This window comes from Leucoraja erinacea, chromosome 13 (assembly GCF_028641065.1).
Source record: "Leucoraja erinacea ecotype New England chromosome 13, Leri_hhj_1, whole genome shotgun sequence".
NCBI lineage: Eukaryota > Metazoa > Chordata > Chondrichthyes > Rajiformes > Rajidae > Leucoraja > Leucoraja erinaceus.
Window position 1 is genome coordinate 32,278,872 of NC_073389.1, and position 23,434 is coordinate 32,302,305.

Below are 23,434 nucleotides of genomic sequence, written 5' to 3' on the forward strand. Positions count from 1 at the left end.
AGTCAGTCACCTCTGTGTGGAGCCACAGGAGATGGGCAAGGTCCTCAATGAGTATTTCTCCTCTGTATTTACCAAGGAGAAAGACAGTAGGACGGTGGAAATTTAAGCAGTTACTGGAAGTGTCTTGAGAGCAGTCAGGGTTACCGTCGAAGTACTGAAGGTACTGTCGTGTTCAAAGGGAGACAAATCTCCAAGGCCTGATCAGATATATCCGAGGACATTGTGGGAAACCATAGAGGAAATTTCAGGAGCTCTGGTTGATATTTACAAGACGTCCTTTAATACAGGAGAGGTGCCGGAAGACTGGAGGGTGGCAAATGTTGTGCCTCTTTTCAAGAAGGGGTGCAGGGAAAATGCTGGGAACTGTAGGTCAGTGAGCTTAACATCTGTAGTTGGTAAGTTACTGGAGAGTATTCTGAGGAATAACTTAAACAGGCATTTGGATGGGCAAGGGCTGATTAGGGACAGTCAGCATGGTTTTGTACGTGGGAGGTCATGTCTCACAAATCTAATTGATTTTGTAAGACGTGACCAAAAAGGTTGATGAGGGCAGAGCTGTAGATTTTGTGTACATGGATTTCAGTAAGGCGTTCCACAAGGTTCCGCATGGTCGTCTGCTCTAGAAGGTTAGATCGCATGGGATCCAAGGAGAGATAGCTGAATGGATAGTAAATTGGCTCCATGGAAGGAAGCAGAGGGTGGTGGTGGAAGGTTGCTTCTCTACTGGAGACCTGTGACTAATGGTGTGCCTCAGGGTTCGGTGCTGGGCCCATTACCAGTTGTCATCTACAGCAATGATTTAGATGAGAACATACAGGGCAAGATTAGCAAGTTTGCTGATGATACAAAAGTTAGTGGTTTTGTAGATAGTGAAGATGGTTGTGAAAGATGATTGTGCAGCAGGATCTGGATCGATTGGCCAGGTGGGCAGAGGAATGATTGATGGAATTTAATACAGAGAAGTGTGGGGTGTTGCATTTTGGGACGTCAAACAAGGGCAAGACCGACACAATAAATTGTAGGCCTCTGGGTAGTGTTGTAGAGCAAAGGGATCTAGAAGTACAGGTGCATGGCTCCTTGAAAGTCGCAGGTAGATACGGTGGTCAAACAGGCTTTTGGCACATTGGTCTTCATCAGTCAGAGTACTGAGTATAGAAGTTGGGAGGTCATGTTGCTGTTATATAAAACTTTTGGTGAGACCGCATTTAGAATATTGTGTTCAGTTCTGGGCACAATGTGACAGTCACGGGGTGACGCCTGTATGGTTGTGAGTAGTGGTCCAAAGAGCCGCACCTTTTTCTGGTCGCCACTGGATTTTCAACATTTTGACATTTTTCGGCAACCTGCTGCGACTATGACGGTGCCGGCAAGTCGCCAAAAAAAAAATCATGAAAGTGGGACAGGCCCTTCAGTCTAAACTAAACTAGATCCACTGTGTTTTTACTGAATGGCAGAGCAACCTCAAGGGACCATGGAACCTACTCTTGCTCTTATTTCTAATGCTTTTATATTTCTTCCATTCTTGTCAACAAATGTTATAAAGGACTGCTCCAATTTCCTCCGGCTTGGAGAGGATGCAGAGGAGATTTACAGGAGTGAGATACTGGAACAGTGGTAGACAGAAACAACCAGGATTGTTCGCATTAGACCAGAGGAGGCAGAAAGTGATATGGCAGAAATGTTCAAAATATAAGGGGCCGAAAACTGGTTAAGTACAAAACGGTGAAGCATGAAGAGGATACACATTTAAGAACATTCACAAACGAATTAAAAAGGGGGCATGAGAAAATATTTTTGTATTAAAAAATGCAGTGACAGGTTAGCATCTAGAATGGATTGCCTTCCAGGGTGATGGAGGCAGAATTAATAGTTGCATTCAAATGGGAGATAATTCAGTGAAAGAAAATAAAATGCATGTCTTTAAGGACAAAATGGGATAAGCTTTAATATACTTCAGAGGGTCAACGGACTCAAAGGGCTTATCAAGAGTCAATGGAATTAATGATTTGGATGAAGGCTTTGTGGCCAAGTTTGCGGATGGTGGAAGGGCAGGTCGTGCAGACAAAACAGGGACTCTGCAGAAGCTTAGACAGATTGGGAGAGTGGGCAGAGAAGTAGCAGATGGAATATAGTGCAGCAAACAGTGCAGTCATGCATTTTGGTAGTAGGAATAAAGACTATTTTCTAAATGGAGAGAGAATCCAGAAATTGGAGGTGCAAAGGGACTTGGGAGTGGAAAGGGACTTGGTGTAGGATTCCCTAAAAGTTAATCTGCAAGTCAAGTCGGTAGTAAAGAAGGCAAACGCAATGCTAGCATTTATTTCAAGCGGGCGAGAATACAAGAACAGGGATGCAATGCTGAGACACTGTAAGGCACTGGTCAGACCGTATTTCGAGCAATGAGCAATTTTGGGCACCATATCTGAGGAAGTCTGTGCTGGCCCGCGTGAGGGTCCAAAGGGGTTTACAAGAATCATCCCAGGAATGAGTGGGTTAACATATGATAGTATTGGACAGCACTGGGCCTGTACTTGTTGGAGTTTAGAAGAATGAGGGGGGCTCTCATTGAAATGTATCGAATAGTGAAAGGCTTGGATAGAGTGAATGTGAAGAGGATGTTTCCACTAGTGGGAGTGTCTGGGATCGAGGTCGTGCCTCAGAATTAAAGGACGTTCCTTTAGGAAGGAGATGAGGAGGAATTTATTTAGTCAGAGAGTGGTGAATATGTGGAATTCTTTACCCCAGAAGGCTGGAGGCGAAGTCAATGGATATTTTTAAAGCAGAGATAGGATACAGTGTATTCAGAAAGTATTCAGACCCCTTCACTTTTTCCACAATTTGTTACGTTACAGCCTTTTTCTAAAATGCATTAAATATTATTTATTTATTTATTTTTTTAGTCATCAATCTACACACAATACCCCATAATTAAAAAAAGCGAAAACAGGCGTTTAGAAATTTTTGCAAAGTAATTAAAAAGAAATAACTGAAATATCACATTTACATATGTATTCAGACCCTTTACTCAACACTTTGTTGAGGCACCTTTGGTAGCGATCACAGCCTCAAGTCTTCTTGGGTTTGAAGCTACAAGCTTGGCACACCTGTATTTGGGTAATTTCTCCCATTCTTCTCTGCAGATCCTCTCAAGGCCTGTCAGGTTGGACGGGGAGTGTCAATGCACAGCTTTTTTCAGGCCTCTCCAGAGATGTTCGATCAGGTTCAAGTCTGGGCTCTGGCTGGACTCAAGGACATTCACAGACTTGTCACGAAGCCATTCCTGCGTTGCCTTGGCTGTGTGCTTAGGGCCGTTGTCCTGTTGGAAGGTGAACCTCCGCCCCAGTCTGAGGTCCAGAACACTCTGGAGTAGGTTTTCATCAAGGATCTTTCTGTACTTTGCTCCGTTCATCTTTCCCTCGATCCCGACTAGTCTCCCAGTTCCTGCCGCTGAAAAACATCCCCACAGCATTATGCTGCCACCACCATGCTTCACCATAGGTATTGTATTGGCCAGGTGATGAGTGGTGCCTGGTTTCCTCCAGGTGTGACGCTTGGCATTCAGGCCAAAGAGTTCAATCTTGGTTTCATCAGACCAGAAAATCTCGTTTCTCATGGTCTGAGAGTCCATTAGGTGCCTTTCAGCAAACTCCTTTTACTGAGGAGTGACTTCCGTCTGGCCCCTCTGCCATAAAGGCCTGATTGGTGGAGTGCCGAGTGGTGGGTATTGTCCTTCTGGAAAGTTCTCCCATCTCCACAAAGGAACTCTGTAGCTCAGAGTGACCATCGGGTTCTTGGTCGCCTTCCTGACCAAGGCCCTTCTCCCCCGATTGCTCAGTTTGGCCAAATGTTTGGCCAGTTAGTCCTGGTGGAACCAGGATGCATCCGAGCTCAATTTTCAGTCTCACAGCAAAGGGACTGAATACATGTAAATGCGATATTTCAGTTATTTATATTTAATTACTTTTCAAAAATTTCTAAACACCTGTTTTCGCTTCTTCATTCTGGTGTATTGTGTGTAGATTGATGATTAAAAAAATGAATTTAATCCATTTTAAAATAAGGCTGTAATGCAACAAAATGTGGAAAAGGTGATGGGGTCTGAATACTTTCTGAATGCACTGTAGATTCTTCATTGGTGTGGGTGTCAGGGGTTATGGGGAGAAGACAGGAGAATGGGGTTGGGAGGGATCCTAATTCTGCTCCTATCACTTATGACCTTATGAAATGATTGCTTACCAATTTCATAGATCGACTCTTATGAAATTGACAAGCAATGTTGTACAGCACACACAGAGGCTTTTTGGCCCATTATGTCCATACTAACCAAGTTAGTCCCATCTGCCTGCATTTGGCGCATTGCCCTCTACACCCATCCTGCAATACAATACGGTTTATTTGTCACATTGCACATAAAGTGCAAGTGAAAATATACCCATATATCTGTCCAAAGCACAAACTACTGGAATAACTCAACAGGCCAAGCAGCATTTGTGGAGGGAACAGAGGCAACATTTGAGATCAGGACCCTTTTTCAGACTTTACTATTTACTAATATCACAGGCTTTAACAGTTTCTATTCGATCTTACTCTGCCAAAATACCATTTAAATAGTGCAACAAATATTTCAGCAATTTATTATCCTCACCAAAAAAAAATTTGGCACAGACAATGTGAGCCAAAGGGCCTGCTCCTGTGCTGTACTTTATGTCCATTGCTTTAAATAGTATCCATCCAAATTAAAATTACTCAAGTTAAAAAGTGCGTAAAGAGCCATACAAGTTCCAAAAATGTTTAGTTAATTGATCTTTGAAGCACCACTTAAGTTGACATATTTTCATTTCAAGTCTAATCTCCCATTAACAACCACGAGGTAATGTAGAAAACAATATGAAGCTAATTATCTTCATGAAGAAAGCTAGAGGAAATAGAAGCAATTACTAAAATGTCTTGTACATTTAATTCTTTGGAGTATTTACTTACTTTAAAACATTTCAGAGAAGTTGACAACATATTCGCAGTCTATGCACGATGCATGATAGATACAACAGGCAGAAAGACAACACAGTAATAGCATCCTGGAGTAAAATGTGCTTTTAAATAGCGTCTTAGCTGGGAAGCTGGGATGTAATGTTAAAATTGTACAAGGCATTGGTGAGACCAAATCTGGAGTATGGTGTACAATTTTGGTCGCCCAATTATAGGAAGGATGTCAACAAAATAGAGAGAGTACAGAGGAGATTTACTAGAATGTTGCCTGGGTTTCAACAACTAAGTTACAGAGATAGGTTGAATAAGTTAGGTCTTTATTCTCTGGAGCGCAGAAGGTTAAGGGGGGGACCTGATAGAGGTCTTTAAAATGATGAGAGGGATAGACAGAGTTGATGTGGACAACCTTTTCCCTTTGAGAATAGGGAAGATTCAAGTGGTAGCGGTGTGGAATGAGCTTCCAGTGGAAGTGGTGGAGGCAGGTTCATTGGTATCATTTAAAAATAAATTGGATAGGCATATGGATGAGAAGGGAATGGAGGGTTATGGTATGAGTGCAGGCAGGTGGGACTAAGGGGAAAAAAAAAATTTTTTCGGAACGGACTTGTAGGGCCGAGATGGCCTGTTTCCGTGCTGTATTTGTTATATGGTTATATGGTTAACATATCCCAAATAAGTCAAAAGATCCTAAATTCTGAAGGTTTGGCAGGCGAATGTTAAGAGTTGTTTCCATTAACTTTCCTAGAACAAGAGGTTATGGGCTTTGGATATGGTTTTGGCCACTTTATCAGCCTACAAACTGAAGGGCTGACAAACTGTGTGAAACATCTTATACGTTATTTTATTAGTTCTGATTAAAGAACAAGTGCAGTCCAAAATACCAGGAGAAATACAATTATTTTTATATATTTTTTTAAATATAAATAGTTTTAGGTGATCTTTTTTTGCCATTCTAATCCACGCAGAGACGACCTTGATCTGATGCATCATTCTAAACACAGCAACATACACAATAAAGGCAATGCAGTGAAGTTCAGTCTAAATGATGTGCCAAGTCGTGATGCACTGCATGATCCAAAATACATACTAGTTGTTAAATATTAAGCTGGCATGAATCACACAAGAATTTCTACAGGGAAGGGCACAAGAAAGGCAAAGAGCATGAATTTTCTTTCCAACCTCCCCGATAAGTGTAGGCCCAATATAGCGAATAGGCCCATGCCTTACACAAGTGCTATTTGCAGACATTAAAACTCACCAGAGCTTCTCCACAGATGAGCTACAGATTCCAGAAATAACACTAATACTTTGCATTATTGATAACCAACTGAAATTATCTTTGAGGAGTCAGGTTTAATTTGTTTTTCATTTTACAGACAGTACCCTCCATAATGTTTGGGACAAAGGCCCATCATTTATTTATTTGCCTCTGTACTCCACAATTTGAGATTTGTAATAGAAAAAAAAAAAATCACATGTGGTCAAAGTGCACATTGTCAGATTTTATTAAAGGTCATTTTTATACATTTTGGTTTCGCCATGTAGAAATTATAGCTATGTTTATATATAGTCCCATCCCGTCCCCGTCCCCCCGTCCCCAATTTCAGGGCACCATAATGTTTGGGACAAATGGCTTCACAGGTGTTTGTAATTGCTCAGGTATGTTCAATTGCCTCCTTAATTCAGGTATAAGAGAGCTCTCAGCACCTAGTCTTTCCTCCAGTCTTTCCATCACCTTTGGAAGCTTTTATAGGTGTTTATCAACACGAGGATCAAGGTTGTGCGAATGAAAGTCAAAGCAGCCATTATGAGACAGAGAAACAAGAATAAAACTGTTAGAGACATCAGACAAAACCTTAGGCTTACCAAAATCAACTGTTTGGAACATCATTAAGAAGAAAGAGAGCACTGGTGAGCTTACTAATCGCAAAGGGACTGGCAGGCCAAGGAAGACCTCCACCGCTGATGTTCTGAAGAATTCTCTCTATATTAAAGAAAAATCCCCAAACACCTGTCCGACAGATCAGAAACACGGTTCAGGAGTCAGGTGTGGATTTGTCAATGATCACTGTCCACAGAAGACGTAATGAACAGAAATACAGAGGCTACACTGCAAGCCGCGAAAATAGGATGGCCAAATTACAATTTGCCAAGAAGTACTTAAAAGAGCAATCACAGTTCTGGAAAAAGGTCTTGTGGACAGATGAGACGAAGATTAACTTACATCAGAGTGATGGCAAGAGCAAAGTATGGAGGAGAGAAGGAACTGCCCAAGATCATCCAGGCCTGGTAGAGCATCACAAGAGAAGACACCCAGCAACTGGTGATGTCTACGAATCGCAGACTTCAAGCAGTCATTGCATGCAAAGGATATGCAACCAAATACTAAACATAACTACTTTCATTTACATGATATTGCTGTGTCCAAAACATTATGGTGCCCTAAAATGGGGGGGGACTATATATAAACACTGCTGTAATTTCTACATGGTGAAACCAAAATGTATAAAAATGGCCTTTATTACAATCTGACAATGTGCACTTTAACCACATTACAAACCTCAAATTGTGGAGCACAGAGGTAAATAAATAAATGATGGGTCTTTGTTCCAAACATTATGGAGGGCACTGTAGATGCATAGATACATAGACAATAGGTGCAGGAGTAGGCCATTCGACCCTTTAAGCCAGCACCGCCATTCAATGTGATCATGGCTGATCATTGACAATCAGTACCCTGATTGTACCTTCTCCCCATACCCCTTGATTCTGCTAGCCCTATGAGCACTTTCTAATTCTCTTTTGAATGCATACAGTGAATCGCCTCCATTGCCTACTGAGGCAGAGAATTCCACAAATTCACAACTCTTTGTGAAAAAGATTTTCCTCGTCTCAGTTCTAAATGGCCTACCCCTTATTCTTAAACCGTGGCCCCTGGTTCTGGACTCCCCCAACATCGGGAACATGTTTCCAGCATCTAACGTGTCCTGCATCTAACGTGTCCAATCCCTTAATAATTTTATATGTTTCTATAAGATCCCCTCACATCCTTCTAAATTCCAATGAATACAAGCCCAGTCACTCCATTCTTTCATTATATGACAGTCCCGCCATCCCGGCTTATAGAGCTTATGTTTTGAAATGCTCTAGAACATTCACTGGCAAATCCATAGGTCATTAAATTAGTTAAAACATCTTATCTGCTAACTGGTGCTGAAGTGCTTCTCATTTAAAAAAAACTGCAATAAAATGATTTGTAAAGGGCATAATTTACAAATATTATTCATTTTATAGTCGTTCTATGGTTTACGATTACATACAGACATAAAACATCTCAAAACCCATCCCTCAACTGCAAGTTTCAAGTCAGGAGAGTGAGGGAATACCATCTACTTGCATGGATGAGTACAGCTTTAACAACAGTCAAGCAGCTCAAGATATAGGACATGGGTCAAGAAGCTCCACATCATATCGGGCATAGCCACCTACTTGATCAGCACATCATCTACAACCATTCATACACTCCACTACCAATGCACAGTAGCACCAATTTATACTATCTACAGGATGCAGCAACTTTCCCAGACTTCTTAGACAACACCTACCACCTCTATCAAATAAAAGGAGGCAGCAAAGTATGAGAACACCATCACCTGGAAATTGCCCTCCTATCCATGCATTATCCCGACTGGGAAATATACCGTCATTTCCTTCTAACAGTGTTGTGGATATACCCACACCAAGGACTGTAATTAATGCTGACCCAGCCTTTGAAGCCCACATCCCTTAAATGAATAAAGAAGTACTATTACTTTTAAAACGCAAAGTTAGTTGTGTTTAGAGAATGAAGCATCATTTGCAATAGTTAACAATTTGCACAGTGGAAGTATAGCGACTTTCTTTTATTTAGAATTGGTCAAATTTAGCAAGAAAATAAACAACATTAAGGCTGGAGATAAGTTCAAGGAACAAAATTAGGCCATTCGGCCTCTCAAGTCTACTCCGCCATTCAATCATGGCTGATCGATCTTTCCCTCTCAACGCCATTCTCCTGCCTTCTCCCCATAACGCCTGACATCCGTACTAATCAAGAATCTTCATAGTTTGTACAATTATGACATTGTCTTCATTTTGACTGATAGGAATACACATCTAAACATGGCTTGTACCTAAATACGTAAACTCTAATGCTTATTTAAAAAGCAAGGAAGCTCCCCTGGTGCATTGACTAACACTATCCCTCACCTAACAATACAAATGAGTGAGCAGATATACAAATTCATTAAAATCAGTGATACGTGTTAATAAGGGTAGGAAAAAAGGGGTTCATTTCTGTAATGGTGTTTAATACAATGAAAGGATTTGATAAAGTAGCAGAAGATGGATTAGCAGGTTTCCATTTGGATAAGACCACAGGTAAAAATCAATGCAGAATAATGACTGCTGTTGAATTTAGAAGAAAATACTTTACACAACAAATGATAATATGGAACTCACTATCACATGATATATTTAATAGAAACCTAAAAAGAAACAAAAGGATGCATTGAAGGAAAGGAAGACTTGTCCCTTGAGTATAAACACACGAACTAGGGAAGCTGAATGGCTTGCCAGAGTGCTGTAAACAAAATATAAAAAGTAGAACTAAATGCAAGCTTCAATTTTCACAGGGAAAATAAATTAAATTTTCAGCAGCCAAGTACACCAATCTCCACTAAAACTACACAAAATCGTTATCAATAAGATAATTGAAACAACATGGCTAAGGCACCAGATTACCAAACATTAAAACGCATCTCTTTGCCTTGCACATAACAAAACAGATTTCTTAGAGAAAGTATATAAATAAAAACTACAAACTGCTAAAGAAAACACATTAAAGATCAGGTTTTAGCTTACAGTTTCTTGTCTACCTTTAGCTTACAGTTGTTAGCCAACATTAGTCCAATGTAAATGTAACTGCCCGTTTCACCATCAATGCTGTTACTGCCAAACTTGGAACAATAAGTCATTTTTGAGTTTTATGACAAATAAAAACTATATATCTATAAAAATGTGTCAAATTAGAGGGCAAATATACTTGTGGAGTTGTGCGAGCTTGTAGGATGCTTAAGCTTTACGGTCCATGAACAACGGCTTGTTTTATGCAGCAGAGTGGTAAAAGGTGCATTGTCAAACAAAAAATTAAACAAAAAGGTAGTGTAGATCAGAAAAGTTTCAAGTATTAGGGTCTTAAAAGGAAGAAAGAGAAGTGAAGAGCCCAGATGGTTTAAATAAATTCTAGAGATAGTGGGCTTGACATATAGATATGAATAAAGTTTGACAGCAATTGGGCTTGAGTTATACAGAGAGACTGGATACGCCTTGGAGCATAGGAGGCTGAGGGATGACCTTGTTGAGGTGTACAAGATCATGATGGACGGATAAAGTGAACACTCACAGTCATTTCCACGGGGTAAAGGATTCTAATTACAGGGCTCCCACTTAACTTTCTTTCCCTGTTGCCAGCCAGGCAACCTTGGCAGCTTTTTAGGTTGCCAAATTACAGTTTAGGTGGTCATTTAAGATGGCTTGCATGACGCGTGCGATAATGTGCTCGGAAGAAGTGCATAGTTACCAGTCGGAATTATGGTCAATGAAGCATTCACATATTATTTCTGCTTCAAATAAAGTCGCAAACTAAACATATTCACCAGTCAAGACATGATATATACCACAATGACATGCAGCAAAATTACAATACAGTATCTCATCTCTTTTTACACGTTGCAATGAAGAAGAAAGGAAGAAGCGGAGGCAGTGGGCTGAGGGAGACCTGGGCAGTGGAGGAGATGGCGGGTCTACCTGAAATTGGAGGTCAATGTTCATACTGCTGGGGTGTAAACTGCCCAAGTGAAATATGAGGTGCTGCTCCTCCCCCTCCCACATCCCGCATCCCCATCCCGCACCCTCACATCAGTCTGAAGAAGGGTCATGACCCGAAATGTCGCCTATTTCCTTCGCTCCATAGATGCTGCCTCACCTGCTGAGTTTCTACAACATTTTTGTCTACCCATTCACACAAGTTCTGTTATCCCACATTCCTCACCCACTCCCTGCACATTAGGGGCAATTTTACAGAGACAAGTTAACCTACAAAGCCAATGCGTCTTTGGGATGTGGGAGAAAACCCACATGCTTGCAGGGAGAATGTGCAAATTCAACACACAGTGACCGAGAACAGGATCAAACAGATCTCTGGCGTGTGAGGCAGCAAGTCCACCAGCTGTGCCACTATATTTTATTTTCCAAAACACAAAAAATTACACGTTGATAACTTTGGTCACTAAAAAAAGGAAACCATCCATGGGTGCTGTCTGTATGGAGTTTTGTTTTCTCGTTTATAACATTGTTTACAGAGTACTATGTTTACATATTCTATTGTGCTGCTGCAAGTAAGGATTTCATTGTTCTAACTGGGACGTGAGAGAATAAAACACTCTTGACTTACGTCGCTAATGTGTGGGATAGAACTAGTGTACGGGTGATCGGTGGTCGTCATGGACTCGGTGGGCTGAAGGGCCTGTTTCCACGCTGTGGAAACTAAAAACTAAAAACACTAAAACCAGAGGAAATCTAAAGAAGGGTCTCTACCCGAAACATCACCCAATTTCTTCTATCCAGAGATGCTGGCTGCTCCATGGAGTTCCCCCGCACAATTAAAGCATGGAATAGTCTTCACCCTACCATAGGTACCCAACCAGACACAACTAAATTTAAGGTAGCTCTTTTTTCCGAAGAACCCTTTTTTGCTCAAGTCCAAGTCAAGAGAGTTTTATTGTCATGTGTCCCAGATAGGACAATGAAATTCTTGCTTGCTGCAGCACAACAGAAAATGTAAACACAATACAGAACAGGAGATAAAGGTTCAGTGTGTCTATATACCATAGATATATACACACTGTATATAATATATATACACAATAAATAAACAGATAAAATACAATAGTTATTTTTCGGAGTTTGGAGTTTGGTGGTGGTGGGACCACCCCAGTTTAAATTCCATTTCGAACATTTTTGGACCAGAAAACCAAGAAGCAAGAGTTACTCCAGGGAATTACTCCAGCTCCAGGGAGTGATTCTGCATTGGTTTTCAGCAGTCGTGGTGAGGCGGCGACCCGACAGCAATGGCGGCCAGATCTCCCACAATGCAAAGGGAGGGAGAAAGTAGCAAAGCCAACCAGTTGCCATGGCAGTGCACATGTGCAGGGCGGCACATGCACAGAACCACGGCTGATGATGTGCTGGCCGTGGTTGTGCGCATGTGCAGGGGGAGGATGTGCAGGCCGTGGCAGTGCGCATGTATAAGGCGGCCTGTCGTGTCGGCGGATGAGGAGCGAGCGGAGAGCCAGACATGTATGGCGGGCGCAGACGGAGAGTGACAGAGAGAGAGAGAGAGAGAGAGAGAGAGAGAGATAGAGAGTTGACCCGCTCAGAATTAAACAATACAATACCGTTTATTTGTCATTTGAGCCTCACATGAAGTTCAAACAAAATTTGGTTTCTGCAGTCACACAAGAAAAGAACCAAGACACATACCAACACAATTTACACAAACATCCATCATAGTGAATCTCCTCCTCACTGTGATGGAATGCAAAGTCTTGTCTCTCCCCTGCTCTCCATTCCTCTACCGAAGTCAACGTCAAAGCCCCCGGCAGGCACTAGCAAGTCCCACGGCCACTTAAAGCCGTGCCGGGCGATGTCCCGGGTGCTTACCAAACCGGGCACAATGGCATGGCCTTTAGGTTTACCATGGGACTGTTGGTTGCCATTGGCACCCGGGCAACCGCTAATTTCGAGCCCTGCTAAATCGAGAGGCCATAGGCACAAGGTGAGAAGGGAGTTTAACATGGACCTCAGGAGCATTTATTCATTCCCCTCAGTGGGTTGCCCTATTTAGAATAAGCAGCCAAAGTAACAGAAGCGGATAAAATTACAGCTTTTTGAAAAGACATTTGGACACATAAATGGATAGGAAATTGAGACAAACAAAGAATCAAAATTAGAGCAAAATGGGTTTGAAGGGTGTTGAAGCTGGAGAACATTGCAGAGTTAATGTAAAGTTTCTGAATTATTAACAAAGAATTTTAAAAATCTAAGTTTTACCTAACTGGTAGCCGATATACGTCATCAAGCATAGAGGTATGCAAGCTAGGAGATAGAGTTATGGATAACTTCATTTACAGAGGATCGCGCAGGAATGACTGGTAAGGAGTTCACATCATAAATGTCAACTGTTGAAATGTAGGCAGCTCAGTTGAGGCAAGCAGAGACAAATATTGTCTTATTCGCTCCTTGGGATAAATATATAATCGCAAAGATTGCAAACAGCCAGCTTCAGCTTCAAACCATGGCCAGGAAGGTGGACCAGATTAAAACATGATGAGATTGCAGTAGTTACATTACAAAGACATCACCATTTTCAAAAGCTGAAAAAAGAAAATCAAAGTACAGGTGCACAACCTTTTATCCGGTGTTCCAGAAACCGAAAAGCTCCGAAAACCGGCCATTTTTTCCAGATGTCGTCTGCGCACCAAAGCTCGCGTTTGGCGCCAAACCTGACCCAAAACGATCCACGGTCAACCCAGGTCTGTACTACTGTAGCGGCTGCCTCCTCCCTGGAGACCGGGAGACGCTTAAACATCTGTAAATCATTGCTTAAATGTTAGTCAGTTAGTTTGGAGGGCTTTTATGGGAAGGGGGGTGAAGGGGTAAACTTTAATTCTTAGTCCCAATACCTGGTCGGAGAGGCGGGGTTAAAAGGGAACATGGGTCAATGCCATTACCGGGTCGCTGTGCAGTAAGCTCCGCAGCGCTGTGGCCGGTGGGGATTGGCGGGATCCGCCGGTTATAGCTCATGACCCCGGCAACTCTAAATATAGAAAAGTAAAAAAGGCGCTCCAAATCCAGCGCGGCCCAGCGGCCGGATGTTAGCTCCGCGAATGTCGGGAGTCGGCGGCGTCGCAGCGCTGGGATACCAGCGGGGACTGCGGGCAATGCCTTACCGGGTCGCCGTGCGGCAAGCTCCGGAGCGCTGTGGAACGCCGACGACACAAAGAAAGTGAGATCGCGGAGCGTTCGCTGGATTTGGAGCCTTAGCAGCCAGGGGTAGAGTTGCCCGGGGTCGGAGCTCCAACCGGCGCCGCCCGCGGCCGGACGGAGCCCCCAGCTCCGCGGCTCCAAATCCAGCGACGCTCCGCGAATGTTGGAAGAAGGCGGCCACAGCGCTCCGGAGCTTGCCGCACGGCGACCCGGTAAGGCATTGCTCGCTCCCCGCTGGTATCCCAGCGCTGCGACGCCGCCGACTCCCGACATTCTCGGAGCTGGGACGTCCGGCCGCGGGCCGCGCTGGATTTGGAGCCTCGCAGCCAGGGGTAGAGTTGCCGGGGTCGGAGCTACAACCGGCGCCGCCCGCGGCCGGACGGAGCCCCCAGCTCCGCGAGGTTGGGAGTCGCCGACCAGGTAGGTAGGGGACTAAGAATTAAAGTTTCCCCCTTCACCCCTACACCACCACCACCACATAAAATTCCTCCAAACTAACTGACTAACATTTATGCAATGATTCTCCTGGTCTCCGGGGAGGAGGCAGCTGCTCCAGACTTTTCAAGCCGCCCGCGCTACCTACCTAATCTACGCTAAAAATCTTCCATTCTGAAATCCGAAAATGTCCGAAATCCGACAAGTGTCTGGTCCCAAGGCTTTCGGATAAAAGGTTGTGCACCTGTAGTGGGACTGGGGCAGTATTAGGTCTCGAGTATACGCAGCCAATGATGTTGATGAACAGAAGGCATGTATAAAACAAAATAGTGTGTTATTGTTAAAGTGTCTGTACAGTTGCCCTAATGTGGTTAATGGGACAACTATTAGATATAAACCTCTGATAATGGCACTTGCTATTTTAAGAGACAAACTGACAAACTTAATTATCAAACTCACTAACAGTGGAAGTAATGCAGAATTGTTGGAGTAATATGCTTCAAATATTCAAATTATAATAGGAGGAAAAAGCAGTCAGACTTGATGCTTAGTTGGTGCTGATTTGAACCAGTGTGGCAAAAATTGATCAATAAGCAATTGCAATGCCTTGGTTAAAAGAAGCAACATGGGTCATTTCTAACATTGAACAAAATTTAATGCACAAGGAAGAAATCAAATAAGAATAGAATCAGGATTGGATGTGATCCACCTAGTTGGTTCATGTTATCAACTTAATTCATGAGAAACTGTTTGAGTTAAGTACACAAAGAAAAATATAGAAAAGTAAAAAATACAAAATAAATATCTTCATTCAGTGAACATGTTAAGAAGATATTGGCTGCATATACACAGAATAAAATGAAATCAAACAGAGACTGTAAGTACATTCTATTATTTCTCAGCATAGAAACGGAATTTGGGACTGAAAACAAAGAAAGTGAGATGGCCGGTGAAGCAGAATTTCAGTTACAAATTTTTCTCCTTAGAGAAACAAGGAAGAGATTTGAAGAGGGTTAGATGGCAAAGAGAAAGCGGTATGATACATAGATTGGTTGGTATCTGGGGTGCCAAAGAACCAATGCAGATAAAGAGAAAATGCTTTAACTGAGGGTTATGAGAAGTTGGAATGTATTAGCTAAACTGGTTGCTAAACCAAATTTAATAGTAACTTTGAAAAAAGGGTATAAATAATTTAATGGGAAATAATTCTAAGCATATGGGGAAAATATATGCATATTTTATATTGCCTTTCATGATCTCAGAACATCTTAAAGAATTGCAACCTATTAAGCACTTTAATAGCTATTATGCAGGAAACAGCAACAAACCTGCACAAATACACTCCCCAAACAGTCATCTTAATGACCAGGCATTGCTTTAATCATTTTATCTGGTATCCTGGTCTTTATCCTTCAGTGATTACTTGCCTGCCTTTCTTCAAAATAGTGCTATGTATCTTTATTGTCCACCTGAGCCATAAAGCAGATCCTCAGTGTTACTTCTTGACTGAGAAGTAACACCTCCCACAGTGCAGCACAACTTAGTGGAGTGCCAGTCAAGACTCTTGTACTCAAGTCTCTGGAGAAGGGCTTGAACCCACACCACCTTATTTATACAAGTGTGCTGTCAACTGAATGGAAATAATTGAATAGCTCTTTCAGAGAGGGTATGGACATAATAGTTTGAATGCCCACTACCTATTCAAATCATTCTATGATTAAATGTGTGAACCAGTTGTTCTTTAATCTTTCCATTTGCTTTATTCCCGAGTTTATTCTTAGAGCATTCAACAGCATGCAGCAGATCCCATTTCAATTTATTTCTAATCTTTTCCATTAAAATTGTGTTTAATTATTCTTAAAAACAGTAATTACTTAATTCTGCTGGAGAAATTATAGGTGATGTTGATGGAGAAAGATGATTGAAGAAAGATGTGTAAGAAAAAAATACCACAGTATTAGGCATCTTAATCTTGCAGTTTCACAATATACTAGTAGATTTTAAACATAATTTTGACAGTTAATATCAGTGCAGATCTAGGTAAAATCAAACATTTTACACTTTGGAGACCTAGTATGTTTGCATGCTGCCAACATACAACACCCCCAAACCTTTGGTTGGCCACCCTGCAACCACAATATTCCATGCTACTTTCCAAATGAGTGGGACTACATTAGCCTACTTCCAAACATAACCAAAGAGCCTCTTTCAATTATTTTTCTTCATGCCACTAACACCTGCATCCATCCATCCTTTGTTATTTTTAATTCAAAGCCTCACAAAAAATTAGTTCTGGCCCCCATGTACACACTGTAGTTCAGTATCATCCAAGCCAAGGCATCAGATTCCATTTGTAGATACCAGGCACGTGCCGTGAGTAATTACTCAGGGTAGGCAGTCAGTCAGCTTAAAAAAAAACGCAGATTGTTCTCCTCTCCGTAAAAAAAGAAGAATAAAAATAAAGAAAGTAACAAATCAATTTGCCCAAGTCTTCCAAATCTCCTTCATTCTGAATGTGGGGGGTGGAGGGTGATGGCAGGTGGAGAGATGGTGGGAAAAGCAGGAACACACTGGGACAAGTTGAATCAGTTGTGATCTTATTGAATGACAATACTAGTTCAAGGAACCAATTGGGGGGAGAGTTCCTTTCACAGCGTGTGGTGAGTCTGGCCAGGGGTAAAGTTGCGAGGAGGGCTGGAGCGTTAAGAAGGAGAGGGTCGGGGATAATGCCAGCAACTCACTCATCGCTGCCGCGGCGCTCCGGGCACGGAGCCACAGCACTGTGGCCAGGGAGGGAAGTAGCTTGGGTGGCTGCGAGCGGCTGCCGGACCTCAGTGCCTTCTGCCGGCCCGCTCACCTCTGGCAGTGCTCTCCATCTGAACAGTGAGAGGACCAGCTCAAGAGCAAAGATTATAGAGCGGAGCGGGTCAGTGGGCGATGGATAACAGGACAGCGTGCAGTGGAGCTTACTCCTGTGTCAGCGCGAACAAGGGACCAATTGAGGTTACTCGCACTGACACATGGAGTAAGCTCCACCGCCCGTTGTCCTGTTATCGATTGCCCGCTGACCCACTCTTGAGCTGGTTGCTCTGGCATGATCCCCGACCCTCTCCTTCTCAACGCTCCTGCCCTCGCGCAACTTTACCGCTTACTAGAGATTATGAAGAAATATAACACCTATTTGGTGAGCAGTGCTATTTCAAACACACTCCTGCATTTTATTTTATCAATGACTTGAGAAATAGCTTTTCATCTCTGAACTGCCAACTCCTTTTTGAGAATCTAACCCGTTATTGAACAATCTAGTCAACTGCATATCTACCACCTCAAGCACAGCTAAATTTATATGAAGTCATCTTTCTTTCTTCTAAACTGAAGAGACCATAGGTCCATTCTTAATCTCTCCATACACAAAGTCACCATACCAAGAAGAAAACCTTCAGTCTGAAGAAGGATTTCAGTCCGAAACGTTGCCCATTTCCTTCGCTCCATAGATGCTGCCTCGCCCGCTGAGTTTCTTCAGCATTTTTGTCTACCATTCCAAGAATCAATTGCCTATCACGATATAGGCAGAGTTTAGGATCAGCACAGTTTTATGGAGGCTACAAGATAGCAAGTGAACTGTGAATTGTTTTTTACAGAATTAATATTCATCAATAATAGTTTATGCAGATGGGATAAAGTAGGAGTGAAGTTGAATTGGGGAAGACCAGCGAGCTGAAAAAGAAAATAGTCGAGAACTGGCTCAACTTCAGATAATTATCTTGGACTTGAACCAAAGCCAGGACGTAGATATTTTTGTTCACTGGATCAAAGCACAAATTGATATGTTGATGAGAGAATTGAAATTTCTTGACCATTAAGATTGGCTGGCTAAAGATTGCTCGCAGATATCGCTGTTGAAGTATGTAAACTTGACATATTGCATCACAGCAGAGAGGACTTAAGTACACTTTCAAGGAACTTCATCAGTTAAATCAAATTAAGAAGAGCAAAAATAATCCTAATCAGAATCTTAATCACCTAGTCTGAAGAAGGATCTTGATCCAAAACATTATCTATCCATGTTCTCCAGATATGCTGCCTGACCTGCTGAGTTACTCCAGCGCTGTGTGTCCTTTTATGCATTAACCAGCATCTGCAGTTCTTTGTTTCTGCATCCTAAATCTGAAACGCCAATCTCTTCTGTGAAATGATTTGTGCCCCATCAAATCTTTCCTCCGCCCACCAGCCTTCCTGTCGTTTTCCAATGTTTAGGTGAATAGGCAGCATATATACGGTTGCATCTTAATACACTGGAATGCTTTTCAGCAGCAATATATAAATACAAATGGGAGATCAAACCACTGTTATGCTCCTGCTGTTCCTACCCAATAACATAATTGAATTGTTAAGATGTGAAAATACATTATGCAAGTTTAACTGGAGATCAGTTTATCTTGCTTCAATCCCATGACCACATTATATAAACCAATGAAAAGACACATTGACTTACAAGTATATCCTTATGTCCTGAAGTCTACTTGCAGTTTCTTTCACGATAGAATCTTACAGTTTCACACACTTAAACTGGACGTATTACGTGCCCAGATTCGAAATGCAAATTTGTTTTAGAAAAATCAAATGAAAAAATATTCTATATGCAAGTAAAATCACATTTCCATCTCATATTAAGCATGCTTTGACTGAAAACTACTAGTCTTTCAGGAAAAAATTACATTTAATTTAATTTTCAATTCAAGTGAAAAATTGATAAATAATTTTAGAAAAATTATAGGCATTTTTAACCAAGACAGAAAATGGACAGAAAATTGTAATTCATAAAAATAATGGTGCAAAATAAAATAAATTACACTCATATTCCAGCAGTATTCAGATCACACAATCTTTGACAGTCATCTTTTTTATCCAAATCCATCAACCATCTGTTAAGCATTTGTACAAACTTTGGCACAAGGCACCAGTTCTCCAACAGCTCCATGCCAATCATCAGTGAAAGGGGAGGTGGAACCAAGCCCCCTGATCAGAGTGCGATAGCATTACACTATTCCAAAGTAATGTGGTTCAGGCAAGCCAAACACTGGGTGATTCAGTGCTCAGCTTATATTCTACATAGGTCACATGACCCGACCTATTTTGATAAGTATTGTATCTGCTAGATAACCCTTTCATTTTTAATCTCAATTTCAGTACCAGCATGTACCTAAAGTAAAAAACAAAAATAAATTAAAACCAGCTTCCTTTGACAAAGTTGTCAAATGAGTGAAAAGCACACTGGTAAAGGCCGAGCCCTTCCATTGGGTTAGGCAGAATTATTTAGAAGTTTAATTGTTCCAAGATAGGAATTTTTCAATTGTGTACAACGAGAAATCTCTCAGTGTAACCAGCAGTTATTCAGCTAATTTTCTCCCCTTTGCTATGCTGAACAATCAGCTGCAATGGGACTAAGTATCTGATAACCACAAGATCTGTACAATGGGAAACAAAATTACAAGCCTCACTTCTGGTTTAAACTTTTATGAATATAATTTAAAATACTTAAGCATTGACCGTCATGCAAATATTTTAGAGATTCATTCATTCTTTTGCAGTCTGTGAATGTTAAGATTCTCACCCATCTTTTCTCTGTTAACTGTCGCTTAATAAAAAAAATAATTAATCCAGAAAATCAAGAACAGTAATCTTCACCTATCAGTGTCCAGTCTGTAGTTCCAGTACCTCTGAAAAAAACATCTTAATAAAAATGTTTGAACTTTGTGTAAAGACATTAGTATCCAGAGCATGCCAACAGCAGCCATTATTCAAATAAAATACACAAAATTAATATATAAGACTTAGCAGGATCATATAATTACAACACAAGAGCTTACACTATTTTCTTTTCAATGAGTTGCAAGCAGCTGTGCTGAAACTACTCTTACCTGTCGTCTTCACCATCCACAGGTTGCATGGACAGTGGCAAAGTCTTTAAAGGAAGCAACGATGCAGAAGCTGGTAAGTTGGCGCTGCTGGCAATTTCCTGGACCAGAGCATTGGCTGCACTCAGCATGGTTTCTCCAATAGCTACCTGATGTACATTCAGTACTAACTGGTCTGCAGGTAGGCTGGAATCTTTCACTGCTTTCAACAATGACTGGCCTGTAACCGAGTACTGGGCAGAGCCTGGTGCCAATTTCCGCAGTCCTCCTTGTACCACAGGGAGGTTTGCATTTATTGGTATAGATGGCTGGCTACCATTCTGCACAGCAGAGGTCTGAGTGGTGGTTTGTTGTGGAACCGCACTTGCAGGTGCAGCAGGTATACTGGTGGATATATTTGACCCAACACTGGGAAGGTTGGCAGTAACAGTAGATGGTATAGAACTTATTCCGGTTATTTGTTGGTTGTTCACACTTTGAATAATATTCTCAACTCCTTGACTTTGAGGTTGTGTTAACAATTGTTGTATCTGTGCTGCTGTAGTTACTTGCTGCACATGCCCTGGAGCACTGCCCTGCTGTTGTACCATTCCACCATGCAGAGGTTGTCCTACTTGTTGTACTGAAGAAGGTTGGGGATCACTTGCTTGCAAGCCAATCGACGCCGACAGGTTTATCGGTGGTGAACAAGACTGCTGTAACAATGAGATTGTACTCCCTTGTTGACCTGTTACCAGTTGCCCATTGGCAGAACCAGCAGGTGGCATCATTGCTGAAACATGTCCTACAGGTTGACTTGGTGCCAGTCCAGATTGCACTTGTGCTAATACAGATTGTGCTTGGCCTGATGGTGCTGCTGATCCAACTCCAGAACTACTCAGCTGCACAACCTGTGAAGGAGGCTGCATTTGAGAATGCTGCACATATTCTGTAATGACAGCACTTGCATTAGACGACATAACATGCTGTGTTATCTGTGAAACTGGCTGTTGCTGAGGATACGACAGTTGCTGTGGCTGGCCTACAGCTGACAAAGTCTGTGAAGGTTGCTGCTGCTGCTGCTGAGAATATGGTAACTGCTGTGGAATTGGGGCTTGTTGAACCCCAGTTACATTACAGACATTTGTTCTACCAGGAAGAGGAGCACTTAGCTTCTGCTGCGAATGCATAATATCTTGCGAATGCAACTGAATTTGCGTAAGCTGCGGCTGGGGAACACTTTGTGGCAAAGGACCACTGCTTCCAAGATCTAGCTGCTGGTTGCACAACGTTTGAAAAGCCTGTTGCTGAGGTCCAGATGCCAAACCTGGTTCTCCATTACCAGCATTCTCTACATAATAACTTACTGCACTCAAAGTACTGCTCACCGAACTTCCTCCACTTGCGCTTTCCCGTTCCAGATTTGCATCAACGGCAGATTGCTTTACATTCTCCACTGTCCGGTTCATCGACATGCTTTCAACGAGAACCGTGGCATTATCCTTGTCATAAAACTCAGTACAAACCCATCGGCCCTTCTTGAATGGTTCAGTACTAGAATCCAGTTTCACAACTCTAAATCTAGAACTGCCAATTGCAGGCTGTTGGCTTCCTGCAGGCATTTGGCCTCCTGTTGCATTTGCAGAAGCTGCATTAGTAGAAGCCCCAATAACACTGGCCGTACCCCCAACAGTATTAGCATTGGAGCCACCAATGGTCCCAGCAACATTAATGTTCACATTACTATTAACATTGCTCACTCCACTTACATTTCTGGCGTTTCCATTGACTGGGGTGATGTTGGATGTCAACGGTGCAGAAGGCCCAACTAAGCTATTCGCTAATCCAGGCATAGGTGCGTTGATGTTACTTTTTTCAGTACTGGTTGTAACATTTGAAAAAGGCGTTATTCCTCCTGCCGAAGGAGGGATTCCAGCTGCGACACCGACCATCCCGGATCCTGATACCATCGCAGAGTGAAGATGGTGGTGGAGATGATGGTGATGAAGAGGGTGAGGGTGATGGAGGTGATGTGGATGGAGACCGTGGATGCTCCCATTGAACAAAGTTGTTTGGTGCTGAGGCAGGCGAGGCTGATTCGGAGACAAGGCGCTGGGGGTCTCTGCATCCCCGACGTTATTTAAAGTTTCCTCCGAGGAGCTCCGCTCCGGCTCGTAGTCGGTGGCCCGAGAGACGTCCAAGATCTCGGAGGAGGACAAGTCCTCGGTGTGAGATTCGTCCATGTCGTCGTAGCTCTCAGTGTCCTCGGCGATGCTGTTGTTGGAGCCGGCGTTATTCTGCGCGGGGGTCACGCTGGTAATCTGAAAGCCACTCTTTTTCTTCATCTGGGCCCCGGCCACGGACACCGACGGCGCAGGAGAGGGATGGAGGCTGAGGCTCTGCGGCGGATGCGGCGCGGACGGAGGCGGCACCGACCCGGGGTTGGGGGGGATGGGCCCGCCGCTGGGACTGGGGCCCTGTACAACAGCGGCCGAGCGCACACTGCCTGGCGGCATCTCGTCCGGGTGCGGGCGCCCGGCCGCGGCACCCATCAGGCCGCCGAGCGTGGCCGAGGAGGCGGCACCGGCCGCGCTGCTGCTCCGCCGAGGGTAGAGCGGCTGCGCCATCTTCCTGTCCGCCGCGCTTTCCGACTGCTGCATCATCGCATTTAAAATTAAAAAGAAACCCCCCTCCCTCCCCTTGACTCTCGCACCTCCCAGCCCAGCCGACTGCGGCAAACCAGCCCGCTCCGAGCGGGGGGCCCGCGGCTTTGAGCTGAGTCTGACCCACCTCCCGGGCGGCCGACCGGCGTCTGCTAAACCCTCCCCCCCTCCTCCTCCCTCGCAAGTCAAAGGAGACGCCTCCTCCAACTCTCCTGCCGCCGGCTCATTTAAACGGGCCGCTGGGGGAGGAGAGGCGGGGTGGGTAGATGGTGGTGTTTCCGTCGGGTTGCAAAAGGATGCGACCGTTTGCTTTTTAGTCACAGGTAACGGTTCCAAGCCGGACACCCCCCACCCCTCCCGCTAACTCAA

The 23,434-nt window shown here is 43.1% G+C and overlaps 1 protein-coding gene across 2 annotated transcripts in view; it reads right to left on the bottom strand.

The window, feature by feature from the left end:
- Positions 1 to 23,188, bottom strand: part of tsc22d1 (TSC22 domain family, member 1) — a 161,227-nt gene extending 138,039 nt beyond the window's left edge. For both annotated transcript variants that reach the window (XR_008724443.1, XM_055644795.1), the window contains exon 1: positions 20,427 to 23,188. Coding sequence is in view for 1 of the 2 variants with exons in the window: in XM_055644795.1 (XP_055500770.1) it covers positions 20,427 to 23,065 (2,639 nt within the window). In the remaining variant the exon portion in view is untranslated. The remainder of the gene's footprint in view (positions 1 to 20,426) is intronic.
- Positions 23,189 to 23,434: the final 246 nt, after the last annotated feature.